Source organism: Phascolarctos cinereus, unplaced genomic scaffold, assembly GCF_003287225.1.
Source record: "Phascolarctos cinereus isolate Bilbo 61053 unplaced genomic scaffold, phaCin_HiC Scaffold_2;HRSCAF=192, whole genome shotgun sequence".
NCBI classification, from domain to species: Eukaryota; Metazoa; Chordata; class Mammalia; order Diprotodontia; family Phascolarctidae; genus Phascolarctos; species Phascolarctos cinereus.
In genome coordinates, this window is record NW_027555625.1 from 334,253,498 (window position 1) to 334,274,571 (window position 21,074).

The 21,074-nt window shown below is 38.0% G+C and overlaps 1 protein-coding gene across 5 annotated transcripts in view; it reads right to left on the minus strand.

Moving 5' to 3' along the window:
* Positions 1–2,916: 2,916 nt before the first annotated feature.
* LOC110211803 (uncharacterized) overlaps positions 2,917–21,074 on the minus strand; it is a 56,411-nt gene continuing 38,253 nt past the window's right edge. The window contains exons 8-9 of one of the 5 annotated variants that reach the window (XM_020991394.2): positions 5,071–5,161; positions 2,917–3,100 (exon numbers count right to left, since the gene is read on the minus strand). In XM_020991394.2, coding sequence (XP_020847053.1) covers positions 2,984–3,100; positions 5,071–5,161 — 208 coding nt within the window. In that variant the 3' untranslated portion in view covers positions 2,917–2,983. Of the gene's footprint in view, positions 3,101–5,070; positions 5,162–7,291; positions 9,789–21,074 lie in introns of those variants that run through there. The other 4 variants (XM_020991395.2, XR_002325500.2, XR_002325499.2 and 1 more) reach the window with 4 other exon arrangements.

Consider the following 21,074-nt stretch of genomic DNA (forward strand, 5'->3'; position numbering starts at 1 on the left):
GAGAGTGGAAAGGATAATAATTCCTCAGGACAGGACCTGTTTTGTTTCATTGGATTCCATGCTTTGCAATAGCTAGAGGCTGTGGAGTTTCTTGCATTTGCAGGTACAGTTAAAACTTTTCTCTTTCATGCAATAGGCAGAATGGATTTGCTTTGCTAAATCCTTCACAGGAATAGCAACTTTTGGATGGAAAAATGTTCAAAGGAACCTTATTAAAACCAATACAACAAAAAGGATCTAGGAAGTCAAGAACTGACCTCAAAAATAGCAAGAGATTCTAAATTTCTGCAGAGTTTGCTTTTGTTAGGGTACATCATCTGCATACAAATTGTTTAGCTAGCTGTAGAGGAAAGTAACATACCGAACTCAGAAACGAAGGCAACATTGAAGAAGAGCCTGTAATGGGTCTAGTGTATATTACTTCACAATGGGATTTTTGCTGCAATCCCTATGGTTCTTGTTGAATGAAGAAGTGAATACTGCAAAATCATAAAGAACAAGCATGACTCCTAAAAAAGAAAAAAAACCTTTGCGGAGGTATGAGGTCTACAACTGTACATTGCATATTTTCAGACTTCATGTATTGATTAGTTATGCTTTTTTTTCCTTTTTAACTTTAAAAATACAATTTGTTTACATGGGATAGCTCGACAGGAGGCAAGAGAGATGATGGGGGAAATTATGGTGATGTACTAAAAGACACCAATATCAATTTATTAAAAAAAAAACTATAGAATGAAGGAGTATACAGAGCCAAGTGTGTTAAGTGATTTTGAATGAGAATAGTGGCATTAAAATTAGGGAAATGGAGAAATGAATTTGGGGGGGATGAAGATGATGAATTCAGTTTTGGACATGCTAATTAAGTCTGAGGTGCAGGTAGGAAACGTAGGAAGACATGTCCTGTAGGTAGGTATAAACATGGGAATGGAATTCATTGTGGTTAACGAGGATGGAAATCAGAATTAGTTTTCCTAACCCATGCCTTCTTTTTAAATCACAAAAGTGATCTTTTAAATGATACCAATTTGACTGAGACCTAAATACCACATGCAGATTTATGGTGGCAGGACCTGTCTCCTTCAAATGTTTTGTTAAGCACTCACGTGAAATTTTGATGATTATATGACTATCACTCATAACATTTCATAGTATTTTAGATTGCCCCCATTGTTCTCCTGCTGCTGAAAACACTTCTCTTTACCAAGAGATCTGTGATTTCTTTTTTGAAAGCACATTCATCATCACAGTATTGAGATTTTGAACGTTTGTCTTGTACCAGTAACTTTACTCCCAATAGCTACATTTATATTCCACCTCTGAGGATTTCTAAAAATGTCACAAACATTTCTTTTACAAGCTACAGTCCACTGTAAGTATTTGCAGAATGACGGCTTGTCAGATAAGCTAGTAAAATAACTCTTTCTCTAGTGTGATCAAACTGTCGGTTGGCTTCTGCCTGTGCTGTCCATAGCTGTTGTTCTACCTAGAATGGAGACCTGAAGCTCATCCCACTACCACTGCTTTAGTGGTGGTGGCCAGGTAAACACTAGTGTTGCTCAAAGGCCAACAATTTCTCTAGAAATTAGAAGTTATATTAACAGCAGACACCAGGACACATCATCTTCCTTCCTCTTTATCAAAATGTCTCTTTCCACCACTCCAAGAAATCTGCAGTCTCTTTTTTTCATCACTATATATTATTGCCTGGGGATGCTGACAACTGATAAGCCCTTCCTTCAGCCCAGTTCAAACTCCTATTTTTGGTCATAAATGAGGGCAGTATAGTATAGTGGAGAGTGTCAGATCAAGGGACTTTGGTTCAGATTTTGACTCTGCTACTTACTGTGTGACTTTAGACAAATTACTTAACTTTTCCAGGCCTCAGTTTCCTTATCCGTTAAAAAAAAAACCAGGGGGGGCGGGGGTTTGGAATCTTAGATCCTTTCCAACAATAACCTACTACGATTCTTCTGTCACCGATGCCGGAATAGAAGTTTAAGGCCCAGCAAGAGGAAGTACTGCCAATTAGCATCTAGTTCGATATCCTAAATGCTATGTCTAATTTCAACTTTTTTTTAGCTCTGACATTTTATTTTCAGAACCTAGATGATTCTCTCTCATTTGAGAGGTAATCTTCAGAAGCCCAGTAAGTTCCAAAATACAGCTAATTCTCTAAATTCCTTTTAAGTAATTTAAATGTAATACTTTATGAGTATGCAATTACGTAGAGAGGGGGTCTTGAAGTCCTGACACTGACATAGCTGTGTGGCCCTGACGCTGACTGTAAGTTGCTGAATACTTACTAGGAGTTCCCAACACTGATAAAAATCACAAGTCCAAGCTCCACCATACCCCAACATGTTTCAGTTAAGGTTCTTTTTTGGTTGAAAACCACAGAAGTCTTTCTTGATTTCATGTGTCATGGATCACATAATGATGTTACAGTCAAGAAACTAGGTGATGATTAGTGAGAACAATGAATCTTACTCAAAATTATAGTTATATAAAATACGGTAACTGGTTCTCCAATTCAAAACAAATATATAGTGTGAATCTAATCTGAAGGTGGCAGCTACACAGGGTTCATTATTAATTGAACTGATTGTTACTTAGCTGTATGAGGTGCATTGTTAAAAAAAGTTTTTAATTAAAATCTAATTAGAAATATATGAGATATTTCAAAATAATGCAGTCATTAATGCAGTCTTAACACAGTTAAAGCTTTAATGAGTATACTGGAGTTTAAATAAACTTAACCTGCACTAACACTTCTGAGATATCCTGTCATGTTCTAGGTGTCACAAAATTGTGGAATTTGAGTTTAGAAGTCATTTTCTCAAATTTTAACTTTGTCTATAAAATGAGATGCTAAAGAAACTGCCTATATTTTAATCAGGTTAAATGAAGTCAAACTGCAAATAAATATTTTAATTCAAGTATCACACATATTAAAAAATAAAACAGTAAGTCAATCTTGATTCTAAAGGATCTTATACAAATGAATTTGTTCAAGAGATTCTCTATCGATGTCTTTTTCTGTATATATATCATAGTTCAACTGTACTTCTTCAACCCACTGGTTCAGAGGTATGGCCACCTAAAAAAAATAACAAGGACAAAGCTGTAAAAATAAAAAATTGGAGGGAAAAATCTTGTTCCTAGGAATTTTAAGAACTTATAATAAGAGAAATAGAGAACAACAGATCACATTATAAATCAGACTCAGATTTTACATACATTAATATCTTGAATGAGCTTATGTACTTACCTTGATTAAGACATTTAGAAATTAAGAAATGAGTTTAAATTAAAATGATTATTTTTAGAACTATCATGTGATCAGAACAAAGAAAAAATGAAACACATAGAATTTTAAAAAAATTCCAAGTGCTTAAATTAAATTTGAATGGTTTAAATACATATGATATGTGCCCCAGCTTAGGAGTCATCTGCCCTATGAAGACCTTTCCGAGTTCCCAAGTTTGGCAGCATTCTCAGAACTGAAAATACTTTTTGTTACTTATTGTGTACATATTGTATACCCTTAATAGAATGCATGCTCCTTGAATGAAGGAATTATTTTGGTTTTTTGTCCTCGTAGTGACAGCTTATAGCCCAGTGTCTTGTACATAATAGGGACTAAAAAGCATTCTTTTTGAATTGAACTGTTTAACTAGCAAAGAAATAGAATTATGTAATAGTTTGTTTTGCTGAGTCATTTCTAACCAAGGGATGGGGAGGTTGGGGTGCTGTGTGACCACACAGGTTTATGAACTTCTGATGGAAGTCATTATTTTATTAAGTGATAGTACCACTAAATACGGTACAGTTTTTTATTTTGACCTGACACTTTGACTTCATCTACACAGGGAGCTCACATTAAGGAACTCTCTTTACCACTGAAGATCTTTATCTTCTCTGAAATTTATGGTCTTAAAGTGTTTTCTGAGGCACTGAGATGTTATGTGATTTGTTCAGGACCATCAGCCAGTTCTACCTAATACCCAGGGGTGTCAGACTCATAGAATGGATCCCTGTGGGCCACACTGTGACTTAGAAAACTACATAAGAATATTATCTATAATGTATTATATTTTCATTTTGTTAAACATTTCCAAGTCATATGCTTCAATTATTTATTTATTTTTAGATTGAGACAACTAGGGTTAAGTGACTTGCCCAGAGTCACACAGCTAGTGAGTTTTTATGTGTCTGAGGCTGGATTTAAACTCAGGTCCTCCTGACTCCTGAGCTGGTGCTCTATCCACTGTGCCACCTAGCTGCCCCTCCAAGTTATATTTTAATCTGATTCTGGTTTTGTTCCTTTAATTTGACACCTCTACCCTACACCACACTGTCGCTAAATAATCTGAAAAAATAATAAGTATGGACCATATAGCATAAAGAGATTATAGATTATAAAACGACATAAGGGTTCAAGTAGTTAATATGGCTTCAGAGTTTACGTTTCAATGTAAAAATTAGGTATTAAAACTGGCAGTGCATATATATGGTGGAAGACATTACTAAAGCAAATCATGATGATAGTTCTCTGCATTAGGGTGCAGGAGTGCCTTTAATCTCAGGATCTCAAAGGTCTTTAGAAATATTAATTGAACAATATATCATTATTGTGAGTTGAATCTATCATTAAATATCCTTCTTGTTTTATACACAGTGCAACTGAGGCAGAAAGAAGTTAAGTGGTTTACATAAGATTTAAAAACAGCTGCATTAAAAGTAGGATTCAGAAGATCCGTCTGCCTTAATTCCATGTAATCCTATACCTTCTGTGATACTATGCAAAATTATGATTTGTAGACATTCTAAATTTTTTATATCATTCACTACTGCTGTCAACTTCAAACTCTTATCACTGAAAGCCTAAAACTCTAGGTGGAGAAATTTATGTTAAGGCTGGGATTCATACCAAACTTAAGGCAATGCTTTAACCACAAGGTTATACTGATATGTCACCACGTTCAGACTGAACATAAATAGAATTTTCAAATAATTATTACATAAAAATGGGCAATCAGGATTTAAAAAACCAAAATATTGACAAACCTGTAGATTTGAGAGAGATTCTTTAAGACTCGGGACTGTTACTAATAAGCTTCCTTTTTTCCTCACATTATGGCTCATATATTCCCAGGCTCTGAAATATATTAAAAAAAATTTTTTCTATAAAAAGGTCATTAGATTAGTGATCATTAGAAAATGATATTACAACACAAAGTAGAAATACAGAAAATGTAGGGACCAAGACTTAAACTACTTTATAAGTTCATTGTAGACCTTAAATTTACTCTTTCAAAAAGAAATACATATTTTTGCTATATTATATTACTTGCTTTATTATTCATGTTTTCTATTGAGACAGTCAGTCAATAAACATTTTTAAAGGATCTTCTAAGTGCTAGATGTTGTGTTAAGTGCTAGGAATACAAATAGAAGCAAAATATAATCCTTGTTCTCAGGGAGCTCACAGTCTAATAGAGACAACATGCAAAAAACCTATATTATATACTGAACAAATGGAAATAATCAATACAGAAAAGGAACTAGAATTAAGGGGATTTGGGAAAAGCTTCCTGTAGAAGGTGAAATTTTAAGTAAGACCAGAAGGAAGCCTGAGAAGCTAGGAAGCAGAGATAAGGAAGAACATTCCAGGAATGGGGGAAAGCCAATGAAGATTTGAAAGGTTTGGAGGGGGAGCAAGTTGTGAAGAACTCTGAAAACCAAACAGAGAAGTTTTTGCTTTTCTGACTTTTGTAGCTTAACTTTTCATAAAGGCCATCTATAACAGACACCTCTACTTCTCTCCTCTCAACTCCTTACAACAGGGCTTCTGGCCTTATCATTCCACTAATATTGTTCTCTCCAAAGTTACTAGTAAGTAACTTTACTAATAAGTTACTTAGTTAGCCTTTTCTCAATCCTCATTCTCCTTGACCTCTCTGCAGCCTGATGCTGTTGTTCACTCCCACCTTGATAACTCTCTTCTCTCTATGTTTTTAACACCATTCTCTCCTGGTTCTCCTCCCATCTACCTAACCACTCCTTCTCTGTCTCTTTTGCTGGATCCTCATCCAAATCACACCTTCCAACTGTAGGTGTCCCTCAGGTTTCTGTCCTAAGTCCTCTTCTTCCTTTACCATTTCACTCAGTGATCTTATCAGCTCTCATGGATTTAATAACCATCTCTCTGTTGATGATTCTCAAACTACTTATTCTGCCCTAATTTCTCTGCTGACCTCTGATCTCACATCTTAACTGCCTTTCAAACCTCTCAAAATGGGTGTCAAGTGATATCCTAAACTCAACATGCCCAAAACAGAACTCAGTATTTTTCACCCTAAACTCCCCCTTCCTCTTATTTTCCCTACAGGGGTCAACACCATCCCCCAGTTGCAACCTAGGAGTCATCTTGGATTCTTCACTATCTCACACTTCCATGCCTGTTGATTTCACCTTTGCAACATCTCTTGAATATGTAACCCCTCCTCTCATCTGAATATTCCACCAATCTAGTGCAGGCCTTAATCACCTCACAACTAAACTACTGCAATAGCATGGTGTGGGCCTGCCTGATTCAAATCTCTACTCACTCCAGTCCATCCTCCAGTTAGCCAGTTTAGTCTATTTAGTTTATTTAGTTCAATAAACTAAAGTGGTTTCCTATAGCTTCCAGGAGCAAATACAAAATATTCTGTTTGGCATTCAAAGCCCTTCATAACCTATTCTCCGCCTATCATTCCACTCTTTTTATACCTTTCTCCTAGACATGCACTCTTCAATCCAGTGACAGTGGCTCCCCTGGCTGTTCCACAAACAAGACACCTTATCTCTCAGCTTTAGGCATTTTCTCTGGCTTTCCCCCATGCCCAGAATGTTCTCCCTCCTCTGCTGACTATTAACATTCCTGGTTTCCTTTAAGTCCCAACTAAAACCCCACCTTCCACAAGAAGTCTTTCTCAATACCTCTTAATTCCAGTGCCTTCCCTCTGTTAATTATCTCTTTTTCATCCTGTATATCAGCTTGTTTTGTATGTATTTGTTTCTATGTTGTCTCCCCCATTAGTTTATGAGCAACTTGAGCACAAAGTCAGTCTTCTGCCTCTCTTTGTACCTCCAATGTTTAGAATGGTGCCTGGCACATAGTAGGTATTTAATAAATGCTTACTGACTGATTGAACCAACAGAGCTTTCCAGATGACTGATAAGGGCTGAGTCCAGCATCATTCTATTGAAGCTTCCAACCAGGGACAAACCAACAGAAACAAACCTGGTTCAGGAAGATGCAAATCTGAGATCAAGAAGGCCCTGGATCACATCACTTTGGGAGTACAGAGAGACTGCAGGTCCCCAGCTGGGAAAGCAAAAGGGAGCAGGAGAACAAAAGTTCAATTCAGATATCCCCTCCACCCTCCCCCATCTGCCCTGGGAACAGAGCCCAGCTCCAACATAAAGTCCAATCATGAAGTAGGCAGGAAGAATGAGCAAATGGTAACAGAATCCACCATAAAGAGCTACAGGGAACAGCAAGAAAGATGAAGACAGAAAACCAGCACAAAACAATGACTTGGGGGGGAAAAAAAAAAGAGGGAACCAAAATGGAGTAGCAGTGAGCAGTTTAGTGAGCAGTTCCCCTTTCTCCCCTCCCAAAACTCCTCCAAATGGACATAGAAAATGCACTAAGCCAAATCATGATGGGAAATCCAAAAAAAGTCACCGTAAGTCATTTTTTCTAAACCAAGTTGCTATAAGGAGTCCAATAGAAAGTTCTGTGGAAACTGGGGTCAGGTTTCATGCAGAGCATGCCATGTATTGTGCACCAGCACTCAGGAAGAGGATATGAAGGGAGTAAGAGGAGGAACCAGATCCAGATTCATACTAGGGACCACAAGGGGAACAGGTGGGAACTTGCAGATTTGTTTATCATTACCAAGTTCCAAGAAACAAATTCAGTGAGGACTGCAGAAGGGGCCCATGCCCTCCCACCCCCTTGGTAGTCTTGAGTCCTAGACTGTATACCAAGAGGGGAGTAAGTTTAAACACAAGCAGCACAGTAAGGCTCAGACACTCAGGAAAGAGCAAAGTATCAAGTCCAACCCTCAGCCCAAGATGAAGCTACAGAGAAAAAATCAGGGTAGAACAAAACCAAAGGTGAGCCTACAGTTCCATCACTTTGAACCAGTAAAGCTTCTCAGCTAGCCGACAGTGGCTGAGTCCAGTAGCAATCTACTGTTGATCAGAACTAGACCACGGGGGCAGCAATCAGATCCCAGCCTCAGATGTCCAAATACTTGGCATAATACAACACTTGATACCCCAAGAAAGCACTACAGAACTAGGCCAGAACTTGCCTACAAAAGTGCATAGTACCCCCTACATCAAGAGTAAAGCCAGAAACTATAAGCAAACAAAAAAAGGATCACAGTATAAAAAGCTATTATAGATACCAATGATTCCAGAAGCAACAGGAAACATTAAAAGGCAAAAATGAAAACAACAGAAGAAAACTTAAAGTATCTCATAGTAAAAATAATTGAATTGGAAAACAGACCGAAGAGAAGTAATTAGTCACTGGACTATCTGAACATCATGACCAAAACAAGATCTGAGACATTATATCTCAATAAATCTCAAAAAGAAATTGTATAGATGTCTCAGAATCAGAGGACAAAACAGAAATAAAAGATTCCACTGGTCACCTCCTGAAAGAAACTCTAAAATGAAAATTCTCAGGAGTATCACAGCCAAAATCCAGAGCTTCCACGTCAAAGAAAGAATATTGCAAGAGGCTAGAAAGAACGAACTCAAGGAACGATAGTCAGGATCACACATGATTTAGCAACCACTACGGTAAAGGAGTAGGAAGTTTGGAATAGGACATTCTAGATTACTTACTTACCCCACAAAACTGAGTATAATGCCATAGGGGGAAAACCAGACCTTTAATGAAATAGAAGACTCTCAAGCATTTCTAATGAAATGCTTGTAGAGCTGTTCAGTAGAGCTGTGTAGAAACTCTGAAGTTCAAACATAGGAGTTAAACATAAAGGAACAATGATAAAAGTCTAAATAAGGACAAACTACTTATATCTTAATATGGAGAAATGATACATGTGTCCTCTATGAACCTTATCATGATTACAGGGTCATAGAGGAAGGATAATTAGACAAAACTTGGGAGTGGTTTTGTTATGTCTTGATGATCTTAAAAGAATAACAGAAAGAGAGAGAAAAAGGAATACACTACTCTTGAGGGGTAGTGAGGGAAGGAAAAGTTAGTGAAAATTATCTCACATCATGACGGTGCACAAGTAGACATCTATACAAAGAGGAAAGGGCAGAGAAGAGCATCAGACACTTGAACTTCAATCTCATTTCAACTGGTCAGAGGAGGGAAAAACACACACAGAAACACACAGAAGTACATTTCACTCCCCAGTTCCTTGGCGGAAAACTCCCCTCTTCTTTTAGCCCTCAGCAAAGGAACCCATGATCTGGGGCATGGTAACAAGATATTCCTGTGGCTTTACACCAGTGACAACTCCCAATTCTTACCTGTACTTGCAGACTCATTCTCTTCCCTTACTGCCCCGATATCCATGGGATTGAGTACATTTTGCTGAGAAACCTAAGGATCAAACTGACTTTGATGTTTCAGTCTTTGTCCCCATCACACTGTTCCTTTGATTCAATCTGTTACTAAGTCCACCAGTCACCCCTCTGCCTTCAGAGCATAGTTCTTTAAATCCAAGATCTGTTTCTTGTAGCTGAATGCAAAGAGACAATATACTTTCATTTTCCATATACTTACTGAGTTAGCTTTTCTATGATTAATAACAATAAGCAGAGAATGCTCCTTGAGATACCTTGATCCTACGCTGAACTCCTTTAGTATTATAATTAAGCTAATTCCATCAGATCAATAGAGGGTTCCTCGTCACCCCACTAAGAGTAAGTTTTCAAAAGAAGATATTCAAGATACCAACAAACATGAAAAAATGCTCTAGATCACTAAAAACTAGACAAATGTAACTTAAAGAAACCTCTGAGAGTCCATTTGATAACCACCAAACTGACAAAGATAATAAAATGGCAAATGCTAGAGGTGCTATGGGAAAACAGGCACATTAACTGGAGGATCTGTGAATTGGTACAGCCACTCTGGAAAGCAATTTAGCACTATCCTCCAAAATTCTAAACTTAGCTATACTGCTATTAGGCTAAAAGTCAAAAAAGACTGAAGAAAGAGAAAATGGATTCATATGTTAAAAAAATATTTATAGCACTCATCTTATTACTGCAAAGAACTGGAAACTAAGGGAGTAGCTGTCAAGTGAATAAAGTTCAATAAATTACAGAACATGAATATAATAGAATTATTTCCTTTGCTTTAAGAAATTAAGAAAAGGATTATTTTATAGAAACCTGAGAAAACTTATATGAAGTGATGCAAAGTGAAGTGAGCAGGAGAACAATTTATAGAACAATAACATAAAGAACAACTTTGAAAAGTCTTAAGAATTCTGATCAAGGCAATAATTAACCATAATTCCAGAGGAGTAATTCTAGACATTCATTTTTGGACATGGCCAATGAGTGAATTTGTTTTGGTTGATTATGCATATGACTATCCATTTCTCCCTCACCTCTCCAAAAAAACAAAGGGAAAAAAGAAAGGAAAGGAAGATCATTGAAGTATTTTTCAAAAATGCACAGAAAAGAATATAAGACCAGATAGAATCATAGACATTCAGGACAGCTCTTACAGTTACATGTGGGAATTTATTATGTATTTAAAAAGAATAGCAAGCTATATATAATAGAAATTTGTGGTTTCACACACAACTCTGTTTTTCTCTTCTGCTATATAGGGTGTTCCACAGCTTAAAACCATTAGTATGGTTTTAAGTTTTAAACTGTACTAAGACTTTTGGAACACTTGTGTATGCATGTATGTATGTGTGTGATTAGAATGCCATGATGAAATAGACAATTTCTTTTTTTAAATTTTTATCTTTAGGCAATTGGGGTTAAGTGACTTGCTCAGGGTCACACAGCTAGTAAGTGTCAAGTGTTTGGTCTCAGGCCAGATTTGAACTCAGGTCCTCCTGACTTCAGGGCTGGTGCTATATCCATTGCACCACCTAGATGCCTGACAATTTCTTTAAAAAAAAAAGATTTAATATTGTATTTTTCCCCCAACTACCCGCAAACACAATCTTTAAAATTCTTTTTTTTTTTAATTTTGAGTTCCAAATTCTCTTTCTCCCCTTACCCCATAATTGAGAAGGCAAAAGATTTGATATAGGTTATACATGTATAGTCATGCAAAACATTTCTACATTAGTCATGTTGTAAAAGAAAACACAGGCTCGCCTCCCTAAAACAAAAAAAATCAAGTCTTACATTACTTCCATTTGGCTGTTACCACTAATACATCAAACTTTGTGTCTAAGAACATTATGTCTAAAGTTATCTTTTCCCAAAAAACCTGGTCTTTCTCTTAATGTCACCATTTTTGTTGGTGTTACCAGCCATCTGTGAAACTTTGGTGTTTTTTGTTTCTTCCCTCTCCACTTCTCAGTGCTACCAAGTCTTGTAATTCTACCTCCAGGATCTATCTCTCCTCCTCACTGACACAATCAAGTATTATCTTTCATAAAATATTCATATATTTCTGGCACTAGTCTTATCATCACGTTGGCCTCAGAGTGATTAATTTTTTCAGCCACAATACTATCTGCTAAAATGTCAAGAGGCAGTGATTTGTATTGATGGTAGGAGTGGCCATACCACTGAAATCGCTGACCCATGAAATACCAAAGTAGAATAGTGATTGTGTGTGTAAGTGTGTGTGTGTGTGTGTGTGTGTGTGTGTTTTCCTACTAAATTATATACTCTATCACCAGTTGTCTTACAACTGGACTCTGACGATTTTAAAAGAAAGAATAAGGCTGATGATTTTTTGAAGCTCTGCCTCACTTAAATCCAATTCACTTGTAAGTTAAGTCATCACCCTCATAATGTCCTCTGAGAAACAAAAGATGAACAACAACAATATGCTTGTATGTTGTCTTCACTATTTGACTGTGAGCAGCTTGAGAGCAGGGAAATTTTTTTTTTGTCTTTCTTTGCATCAGTTCATACCAATTGAGAGCCTCAATACAGGCAGGGGAACTGGTAGACACCAGTTTGGAAAACCACCATGGTCAACAGGGTCCTCCAACAGCAAAATCACCTGATTAATCAACACAATTCTGGGAAACACAACTCCATAAGGGAAAGCTCCAGGATGACAGACATCCAAAAGTAGCAAAACATCCCTGTACAAACCCCGAATGAAGTGCAAGGCCTGGGTGAGCAGGAAAATAAGTTTGGGTCCATGCCCCGCTCATTCCAGAGAGAAATCAAGATTTTTTTTTTAAGTCAGGAAACAGGCAAACGCCATGAACAAAAAGAAGAAATGGAAAATGACCATAGATTGGGGAAAGGGAAGATCAAGGCAAAAATTCAGAAGAGGACAACATTGTCAATATACCAATATCTGAAACCTCAAAGTATATGAACTGGTCTCAAGCCCAAAAAGCCTTCTTGGAAGCGCTCAAGAAGAATTTTAGAAGTCAAATAAGAGAGGTAGAAGAAAAAATGGGAAAAGAAATGAGAGGCATGCAAGAGACAGTCAACAGCCTGGAAAAGGAAGAACAAAAAGCAACTGTAAAAAACAAGTCTTTAAAAAGTAGAACTGACCAAATGGAAAAGGAGGCACAAAAACTAACTGAAGAGAATGCCTTAAAAAGTAAAATGGGCCAAATGGAAAAAGACATACAAAATTTAACAGAAGAAAACAACTCCTTAAAAATTAGAATGGGACAAGTGGAAGCTAATGACTATTTGAGAGAGCAAGAATCAGTCAAACAGGGGCACCTACATGACATAGTGGATAGAGCACCAGCCCTGGAGTCAGTATGACCTGAGTTCAAAGCAGGCCTCAGACACATAATACTTACTAGCTGTGTGACCCTGGGCAAATCACTTCACCCCACTGCCTAGCCAAAAAAAAAAAGAGTTACTCAAGAATCAGTCAAACAGAAACAAAAGAATGAAAAAACAGAAGAAAACGTAAAATACCTCATTGGTAAAACAACTGACCTGGAAAAGATATCCAGGAGAGCCAATTTAAAGATTATTGTTCTACCTGAAAATTATGATGGAAAAAAAGAGAATGGACAACATCTTTCAGGAAATCATCAAAGAAAACTGCCCTAAGGTCCTAAAACCAGAGGGTAAATTAATCATCGAAAGAGTACAAACCGATCACCTCTTGAAAGAAATCCCAAATCGAAAACACCAAGAAATATTGTAGCCAAATTCCAAAATTACCAAATCAAAGAGAAAACACTACAAGCAGCCAGAAAGAAACAATTTAAACATCATGAAACCACAGTCAGGATTATGCAGGACCTTGAAGCATCTACATTACAAGATCAGAGAGCATGGAATACAATATTTTGGAAGGCAAAGGAGCTTGGATTACAACCAAGGATCAAGTACCAGTGAAAATAAGCATAATCTTTCAGGGGAGGAGATGAACATTCAATGAAATAGTGGACTTCCAAAACCTTCCTCATGAAAACACCAGAGCTCAACAGAAAATTTGACCTTCAAACACAAGACTCAAGAGAGACAAAAAAGTAAACAGGAAAGAAAAATTTTTTTAAAAAATTATTAATAAGGGCAAACTGTTTACATCCCTACAAGGGAACATGACACTTATAACTCTTGAGAACTATATAATGTCATTATAACATTTAGAAGGAAATATACTTAAACAAAACGCATGGTGTATAAGCTGACTGATATGATGGTAAAAAATCTAATTAAAAGGGATTGTACTAGAAAAAGAAGAGGAAGACAAGGATAAATTACATCACATGAAAAGGCATAAAAACCTAATACAGTAGAGGGAAAGAAGGGAGAGAGATGAGCATTGTATGAATCTTACTCTCATCAGATTTGGTTCAAAAAGGGATTAACATAATCAGGTATCAAAATCTAACTTGCCCTATAGCAAGTAGGAGGATAAAGGGAAAAGAAAAGGGAGGGAGTGAATAGAAGGGAGGAAAGAAGCAGAAGGGTAAGAGGGAAGGAAAGTAAGGGGCTAATAGAAGGGAAGGCAGAGTGAGGGAGGCAGTAGTCGAAAGTAAAACTCTACTGAAGAGGGAAAGGGAGAAAGGAGAGAAAAAAAGCATAAAGGGGGAAGGGGGAGAGAGAGATAGAGAGGAAGACACAGACAGTAATTATGATTGTGAATGTGAATGGGATAAACTCTCCCATAAAACAGAAATGGATACCAAAGAGCATTCAAAACCATAATTCTACAATATGTTGTTTAAAAGAAACACATCTGAAGCAGAGGGATACACACAGAGTAAAGGTAAAAGGCTGAAGCAGAATATATTATGCTTCAGCTAAAATTAAAAAAAAGCAAGGGTAGTAATCAGACAAAGCAAAAACAAAAAGAGATCTAATTAAAAGAGATAAGGAAGGAAATTACATCCTGGTAAAAGGTACCATAGATAATGAAGTAATATCATTACTAAACACATATGTACCAAGTGGTATAGCATCCAAATTCTTAAAGGAGAAGTTAAAGGAGATCCAGGAAGGAATAGACAACAAAACTATACTAATGGGGGACCTCAACCTCCCTGTCTCAGAACTAAATAAATCTAACTACAAAATAAACAAAAATAAGGAGATGAACAGAATTTTAGAAAAGTTAAATATAAGGAGCAGCTAGGTGGTGCAGTGGATAGAGCACTGGCTATGAAGTCAGGAGTACCTGAGTTCAAATCCGGCCTCAGACCAAACAATGGACCCTAACCAGCTGTGTGACTCTGGGCAAGTCACTTAATCCCAACTGCTTTTTTAAAAAAAAAAAGATACGGTTGACCTATGGAGAAAACTGAATGGAGACAGAAAGGAATATACCTTTTTCTCGCTGGTATATGGTGGAAGCTACACAAAAATTGACCACGTGCTAGGGCATAAGAACCTCAAAATCTAATGCAGAAATGTTAAATGCATCCTTTTCAGATCATGAGACCATAAAAATTACATTTAATAAAGGGCCATGGAAAAATAGACTAAAAATTAAATGTAAAGTAAATAATTTAATCCTGAAGAATGAGTGGGTCAAACAACAAATCACAGGAACAATAACTTCATCCAAGAAAATGACAATAATGAGACAACATACAACTTATGGGATGCAGCAAAAGTGGTTCTTATGGGAAGTTTTATATAAGTAGATAATTTTGATTACATTAAACTGAAAAGTTTTTACACAAACAAAACCAAGGCAACCAAGATTAGGAGGGAAACAGGAAACTAGGAAAGAATTTTTACAACCAGTATCTCTGATAAACACCTCATTTCTAAAATATATGTGGGGGGGGTGGAGCCAAGATGGCAGAGCGGAAGCGGTGACTTGCTTGAGCTCTCCCCCAAACCCCTCCAAATACCTATAAAAAATGGCTCTGGACAAGTTCTAGAGTGGTGGAACCCACAAGAGGACACAGTGAGGCAGATTTACAGCCCAAGACAACCTGGATGGTTGACTGGAAGGGTGTATCACACTGGGCTGGGAGAGGAGCTAAGTTCGGCATGTGGGTACACAGGCAGGGCAGGCCTCAGAGGACTGAATCACGTACAGCTGTGGCAGTTTCCAGACTTCTCAACCCATGAACGCCAAAGACAACTTAGAAGGTCAGTGGGAAAAGTCAGTGTCTGCGGTGAGAGAGAGAATTGGTCCCAGTGCCAGTCCTCGAGCATGGCCCCGGGGCAGCAGGTGCCTCCGAAGCTTCTGGCCCACAGACTGAGGGGGAAAAGAATGGCTGATCAGAGGGAGATTGCAGGGATCTCTCTGTTGGTGCAGAATTCTCTTGCTTTGCCCATGGTTGGATCTGAGTCACAGTTCTGGGTAACAGTCCCAGGGAAAAGAGGAGCCCTGGTGTGGTGTCACTTGTAGTGGCTGTGGAGAAGAAATTCTCCTCACAGTTCCAAGAAAGAAAAGGGTGCTTGTGGTCACTCATAGACCAGAGCACAGGCCAGGAAAGGAGTGAACACCTCAACCTTGATCATTCCACCTTGAAAGAACTGAAAATTTACAGGCTCCTAGAAGTATCTCTGAAAACAGCTGTACAAAACCCCTGAACCTTGGGACAGTACATTCTCCACCCTGGAAGCAGACCCCTACACTAACAAAGAGTTTAAAACTCAAGTAATTGGCTGGGATCATGACCAAACCTCACAAAAAGAGTCAGACCACAGAATCTTACTTTGGTGACAAAGAAGACCAAAACATGCAACTAAAAGAAGACAACAAAGTCAAAGCTCCTACATCCAAAGCCTCCAAGAAAAATATGAATCTGTCCCAGGCCATGGAAGAGCTCAAAAAGGATTCTGAGAAGCAAGTAAGAGAAGTAGAGGAAAAACTGAGTGATACAAGAAAATCACGAAAAACAAGTCAACAGCTTGCTGAAAGAGACCAAAAAAATCCTGAAGAAAATAACACCTTAAAAAATAGCCTAACCCAAATGGCAAAAGAGGTCCACAGAGCCAATGAGGACAAGAATGCCCTAAAAAGCAAAACTGGCCAAAAAGAAAAAGAAGTCCAAAAGCTTACTGAAGAAAATACTTCCTTAAAAATTAGAATGGAGCAATTAGAAACTAGTGACTTTATGAGAAATCAAGACACTGTAAAACAAACCCAAAAGAATGAAAAAATAGAAAACAATGTGAAATATCTCACTGGAAAAACAACTGACCTGGAAAACAGATCCAGGAGAGATAATTTAAAAATTATTGGAGTATCTAAAAGCCATGATCAAAAAAACAGCCTAGACATCATCTTTCAAGAAATTATCAAGGAAAACTGCCCTGATACTTTAGAACCAGAGGGCAAAATAGAAATAGAAAGAATCCACCAATCACCTCCTGAAAGAGATCCCCAAAGGAAAACTCCTAGGAATATTATAGCCAAATTCCAGAGTTCCCAGGTCAAGGAGAAAATATTGCAAGCAGCCAGAAAGAACTGTGAAAACACAATCAGGATAACACAAGACTTGGCAGCTTCTACATTAAGGGACCGCAGGGCAAGGAATATAATATTCCAGAAAGCAAAGGAGGTAGGATTAAAACAAAGAATCATCTACCCAGTAAAATTGAGTATAATCCTTCAGGTGAAAAAAAATGGTCATTCATTGAAATAGGGGACTTTCAAGCATTCTTGATGAAAGGACCAGAGCTGAATAGAAAATCTAACTTTCATATACAAGACTCAAGTGAAACATTAAGAGGTAAACAGAAAAGAGAAATCATAAGAGACTTATTAAGGTTGAACTGCTCACATTCCTGCATGGAAAGATGATATTTATAACTCCTGAGACCTTTGTCAGTATTAGGACAGTTGAAGGGAAAAAATTACATGTATATACATATAGATAGATAGATAGATAGATAGATAGATAGATAGATAGATAGACAGACAGACAGATAGAAGGCACAGGGGGAGTTGAAGATAAAGGGGTGATAATCTGGAGAATAAAATTAAGGGGTGAGAAAGAATTATACTGGGAGAAGGAGAAAGAGAGAGGTAGAACGAGGTAAATTATCTCACGTGAAACAGACAAAAAAAGGCTTTTACAGTGGAGGAGAAGTGGGGGAAGGTGAGAGGGAATGAGTGAATCTTATTCTTATAGGATTTGGCTTAAGGAGAGAATAACATACACACTCAATACGGTATAGAAATCTATCTCACCCTACAGGAAAATAAGGGGAAAGGGCACAAGAGAGCAGGAGGATGATACAGGGGTAATCAGAAGCAAACAAAAACTTCTGAGGAGGGAGAGGGTCAAAAGAAAGAATAGAATCATCAACAGAGGGAAGGAGAGGATGAAGGGAAATATACTTAGTTTTTCACAACATGACTACTATGGAAGTGTTTTGCATGACTACACATGTATTAAGTTGCTTGCCTTTTCAATGAAGGTGGGTGGGGAGGGAGGAAGGGAGAAAATTTGGAACCCAAAGTTCTAAAAAACACAAGTTATAAAAATTGTTTTCACATACAACTGGGAAATAAGAAATACAGGAAATGGGGTACAGAAATCTATCCTGCCCTACAGGAAAATAGAAGGGGAAGGGGATAAGAGAAGGGGAGGAGAGATAGAAGGGAGGGCAGATTAGAGGAAGGGGTATACAGAATGCATGCCATCTTGGGGTGGGGGGAGGGATGAGATGGGGAGAAAATTTAGAACTCAAAATCTTGTGGAAGTGAATGCTGAAAACTAAATATAAATAAATTTTTAAAAATTAAAAAAAAATAAACTGAAACCCATTACCATCCAAAAAAATAAAATAAAATAAAATATAGAGAGAAGTGAGTCAAATTTGTAAGAACACAAGTTCATAAATGGTCAAAGGATATGGACAGGCAGTTTTCAGAAGAAGAAACTAAAGCTATCTATAGTCATATGAAAAAATGTTCTAAATCACTACTGATTACAGAAAAGCAAATCAAAATGACACTGAGGTACCACACGACACCTATCAGATTGGCTAATATGACAAAACAGGACAAAGATAAATGCTGGAGAAAATGTGGGAAAACTGGAACACTAATACATCGTTGGTGGAGTTATGAAATGATCCAAACCATTTTGGAGCGAAAGGGCTATAAAACCGTGCATCCTCTTTGACCCAGCAATACCACTTCTAGGGCTGTATCCCAAAGAGATCATAAAAATGGGAAAAGGACGTACATGTACAAAAATATCTGTAGCAGCTCTTTTTGTGATGGCAAAGAATTGGAAATTCAGGGGATGACCATCAACTGGGGAATGGCTGAACAAGCTGTGATATGTGAATATAATGAAATTATATTGTGTTATAAGAAATGATGAAAAGGCGGACTTCAAAAAAACTTGGAAAGACTTAACATGAACTGATACAGAGTGAAATGAGCAGAACCAAAAGAACACTGTACACAGTAACGGCCACATTATAAGATGACTGACTTTGACAGACTTGGTTCTTCTCAGCAATACAAAGACCAAAACGACATCACTATGTTAAGAGTCAAGTTACAATGTGTCTGACTGTGGCTGATCAGACCAATATGAGCTTGGAATGCTCTACCACAGATTGGGCACAGATAGTCCATGTGACCATCTGGGGTGGATTCTTTAAATCTGTGCATCTCTCATTTCTTTTGATACTTCAATTCTGCTTTGCTCACAGAGCATAGCACCTTCTCTGATGAAGGCACACCATGCTAGGTGGTCTTGTGTCAGTGATACCCTGTCACACAATCAATTCCGAAGTTCTTAAGAGAGATCATGAGAGTGTCCTTGTGTGAATGCTTCCCCTGTGTGAGTTCTCCATAAAATAGTCTTTTAGGCAAGTGTACATTTGGCATTGGACCATGCGGCCAGCCCATTGTAGTTGAACTCTCTGCAGTAAAGTCTGAATGCCTGGCTGTTTAGCTCCAGAAAGGACCTCAATGTCTGGTATCTTATGCTGCCAAGTGATCATCACAATCTTCCTAAGACAACTCAAACGGAAGCAATTCAGTTTCCTACCACGGCACTGGTATGCTGTCCAGGTTTCACAGGCATACAACTACGAGGTCAGCAAAACAGTTCTGTAGTCCTTCATTTTGGGATTCAGTTTAATACCACTTCTTTCCCACACTTTCCTTCAAAGCTTCCCAAACACTGAGCTAGCTCTGGCAATGCATGTGTCAAACTCATTATTGATGTGCACATTCAAAACTTCTCCATTTGCTATAACCAACCTTGCATGAGTGGTGTGGTGCTGCCTGATGGAATATCTGTGTTTTCTTGGTGTTGTTAGGCCAAAATTAGCACAAGCAGCAGAGAAACAATCCATACTTTGTTGCATGTTGGCTTCAGAGGCTGCATTGAGTGCACAATCACCTGCAAACAAATCATGCACCAACACTCAAGCCTCTACGTTGGTCTTGGCTTGTAGCCTTTTCAAGTTGAAGAATTCACTATAAGTGCAGTAGCTGACCTTGATGCCACGTTAATCCTCAAGACATCTGACAACATGGCTGAAAATATCATGCTAAAAAGCATGGGAGCAAGCTCACAGCCTTGTTTCATTCCACTGGTGACTGGGAAAGCACAAGGGCATTATTCATTATCCAAAAACCAAGCAAGCATGCCATCATGAAACTGACATACAATACTGACGAATTTCTCTGGCAACCCAATTTTGACATTATTTTCCATAAGCCCTTATGACTGACTGTATTGAAGCCCTTGGTCAGATCTACAAATACTGTATACAGACCTTTGTTCTGCTCTTGGCATTTCTCCTGGAGTTGTTGGGCAGCAAACACCTTTCTGAAGCCACATTGGCTCTCAGGTAGATGACCATCTTCCTGGTGAAGGATCAGAAGGACTCTGGCAAGAATCTTGCCAGCAATGACTGAGAGAAACATCTCCTCTTCCCCCTGTGATTGTCACAGGACAATCTATATTCTTTACCTGGGAAATGGATATGTCCTTAAACTCCTGAGGGATAGCCTCCTCTTGTCACATAACCTAGAAAATTTTAGTCAGCTTTTATATGAGCAAGGGATTCCCCGATCTTGTAAATCTCAGCTGGAACAGAATCAGCACCAGATGCTTCGCCACACAAAAGGAGCCTACTGGCATTCAAAACTTCTTCAGTTGGAACTTCAACTAGGGAAGGATTGACTTCAATCTGAAGTAAATATGGTCAATGACTTCAGCATTGCTTGATAACAGTCTGTTAAGAAAACTTTGGAAGTGTTCAGCCCATCTCTCTAGGACCATGTTCTTATTGCCAATCAATGCGAGTCCATCAGCGCTGAGTTGCTGAGATACACCATAGGTGTTTGGCTCATATACAGCTTTCAGGGCCATCATAAAGGTGCTTTGGATTGTTACTATCAGCATAAAACTGAATTTCATATGCCTTCTTACTGAGCCAAGAAGGCT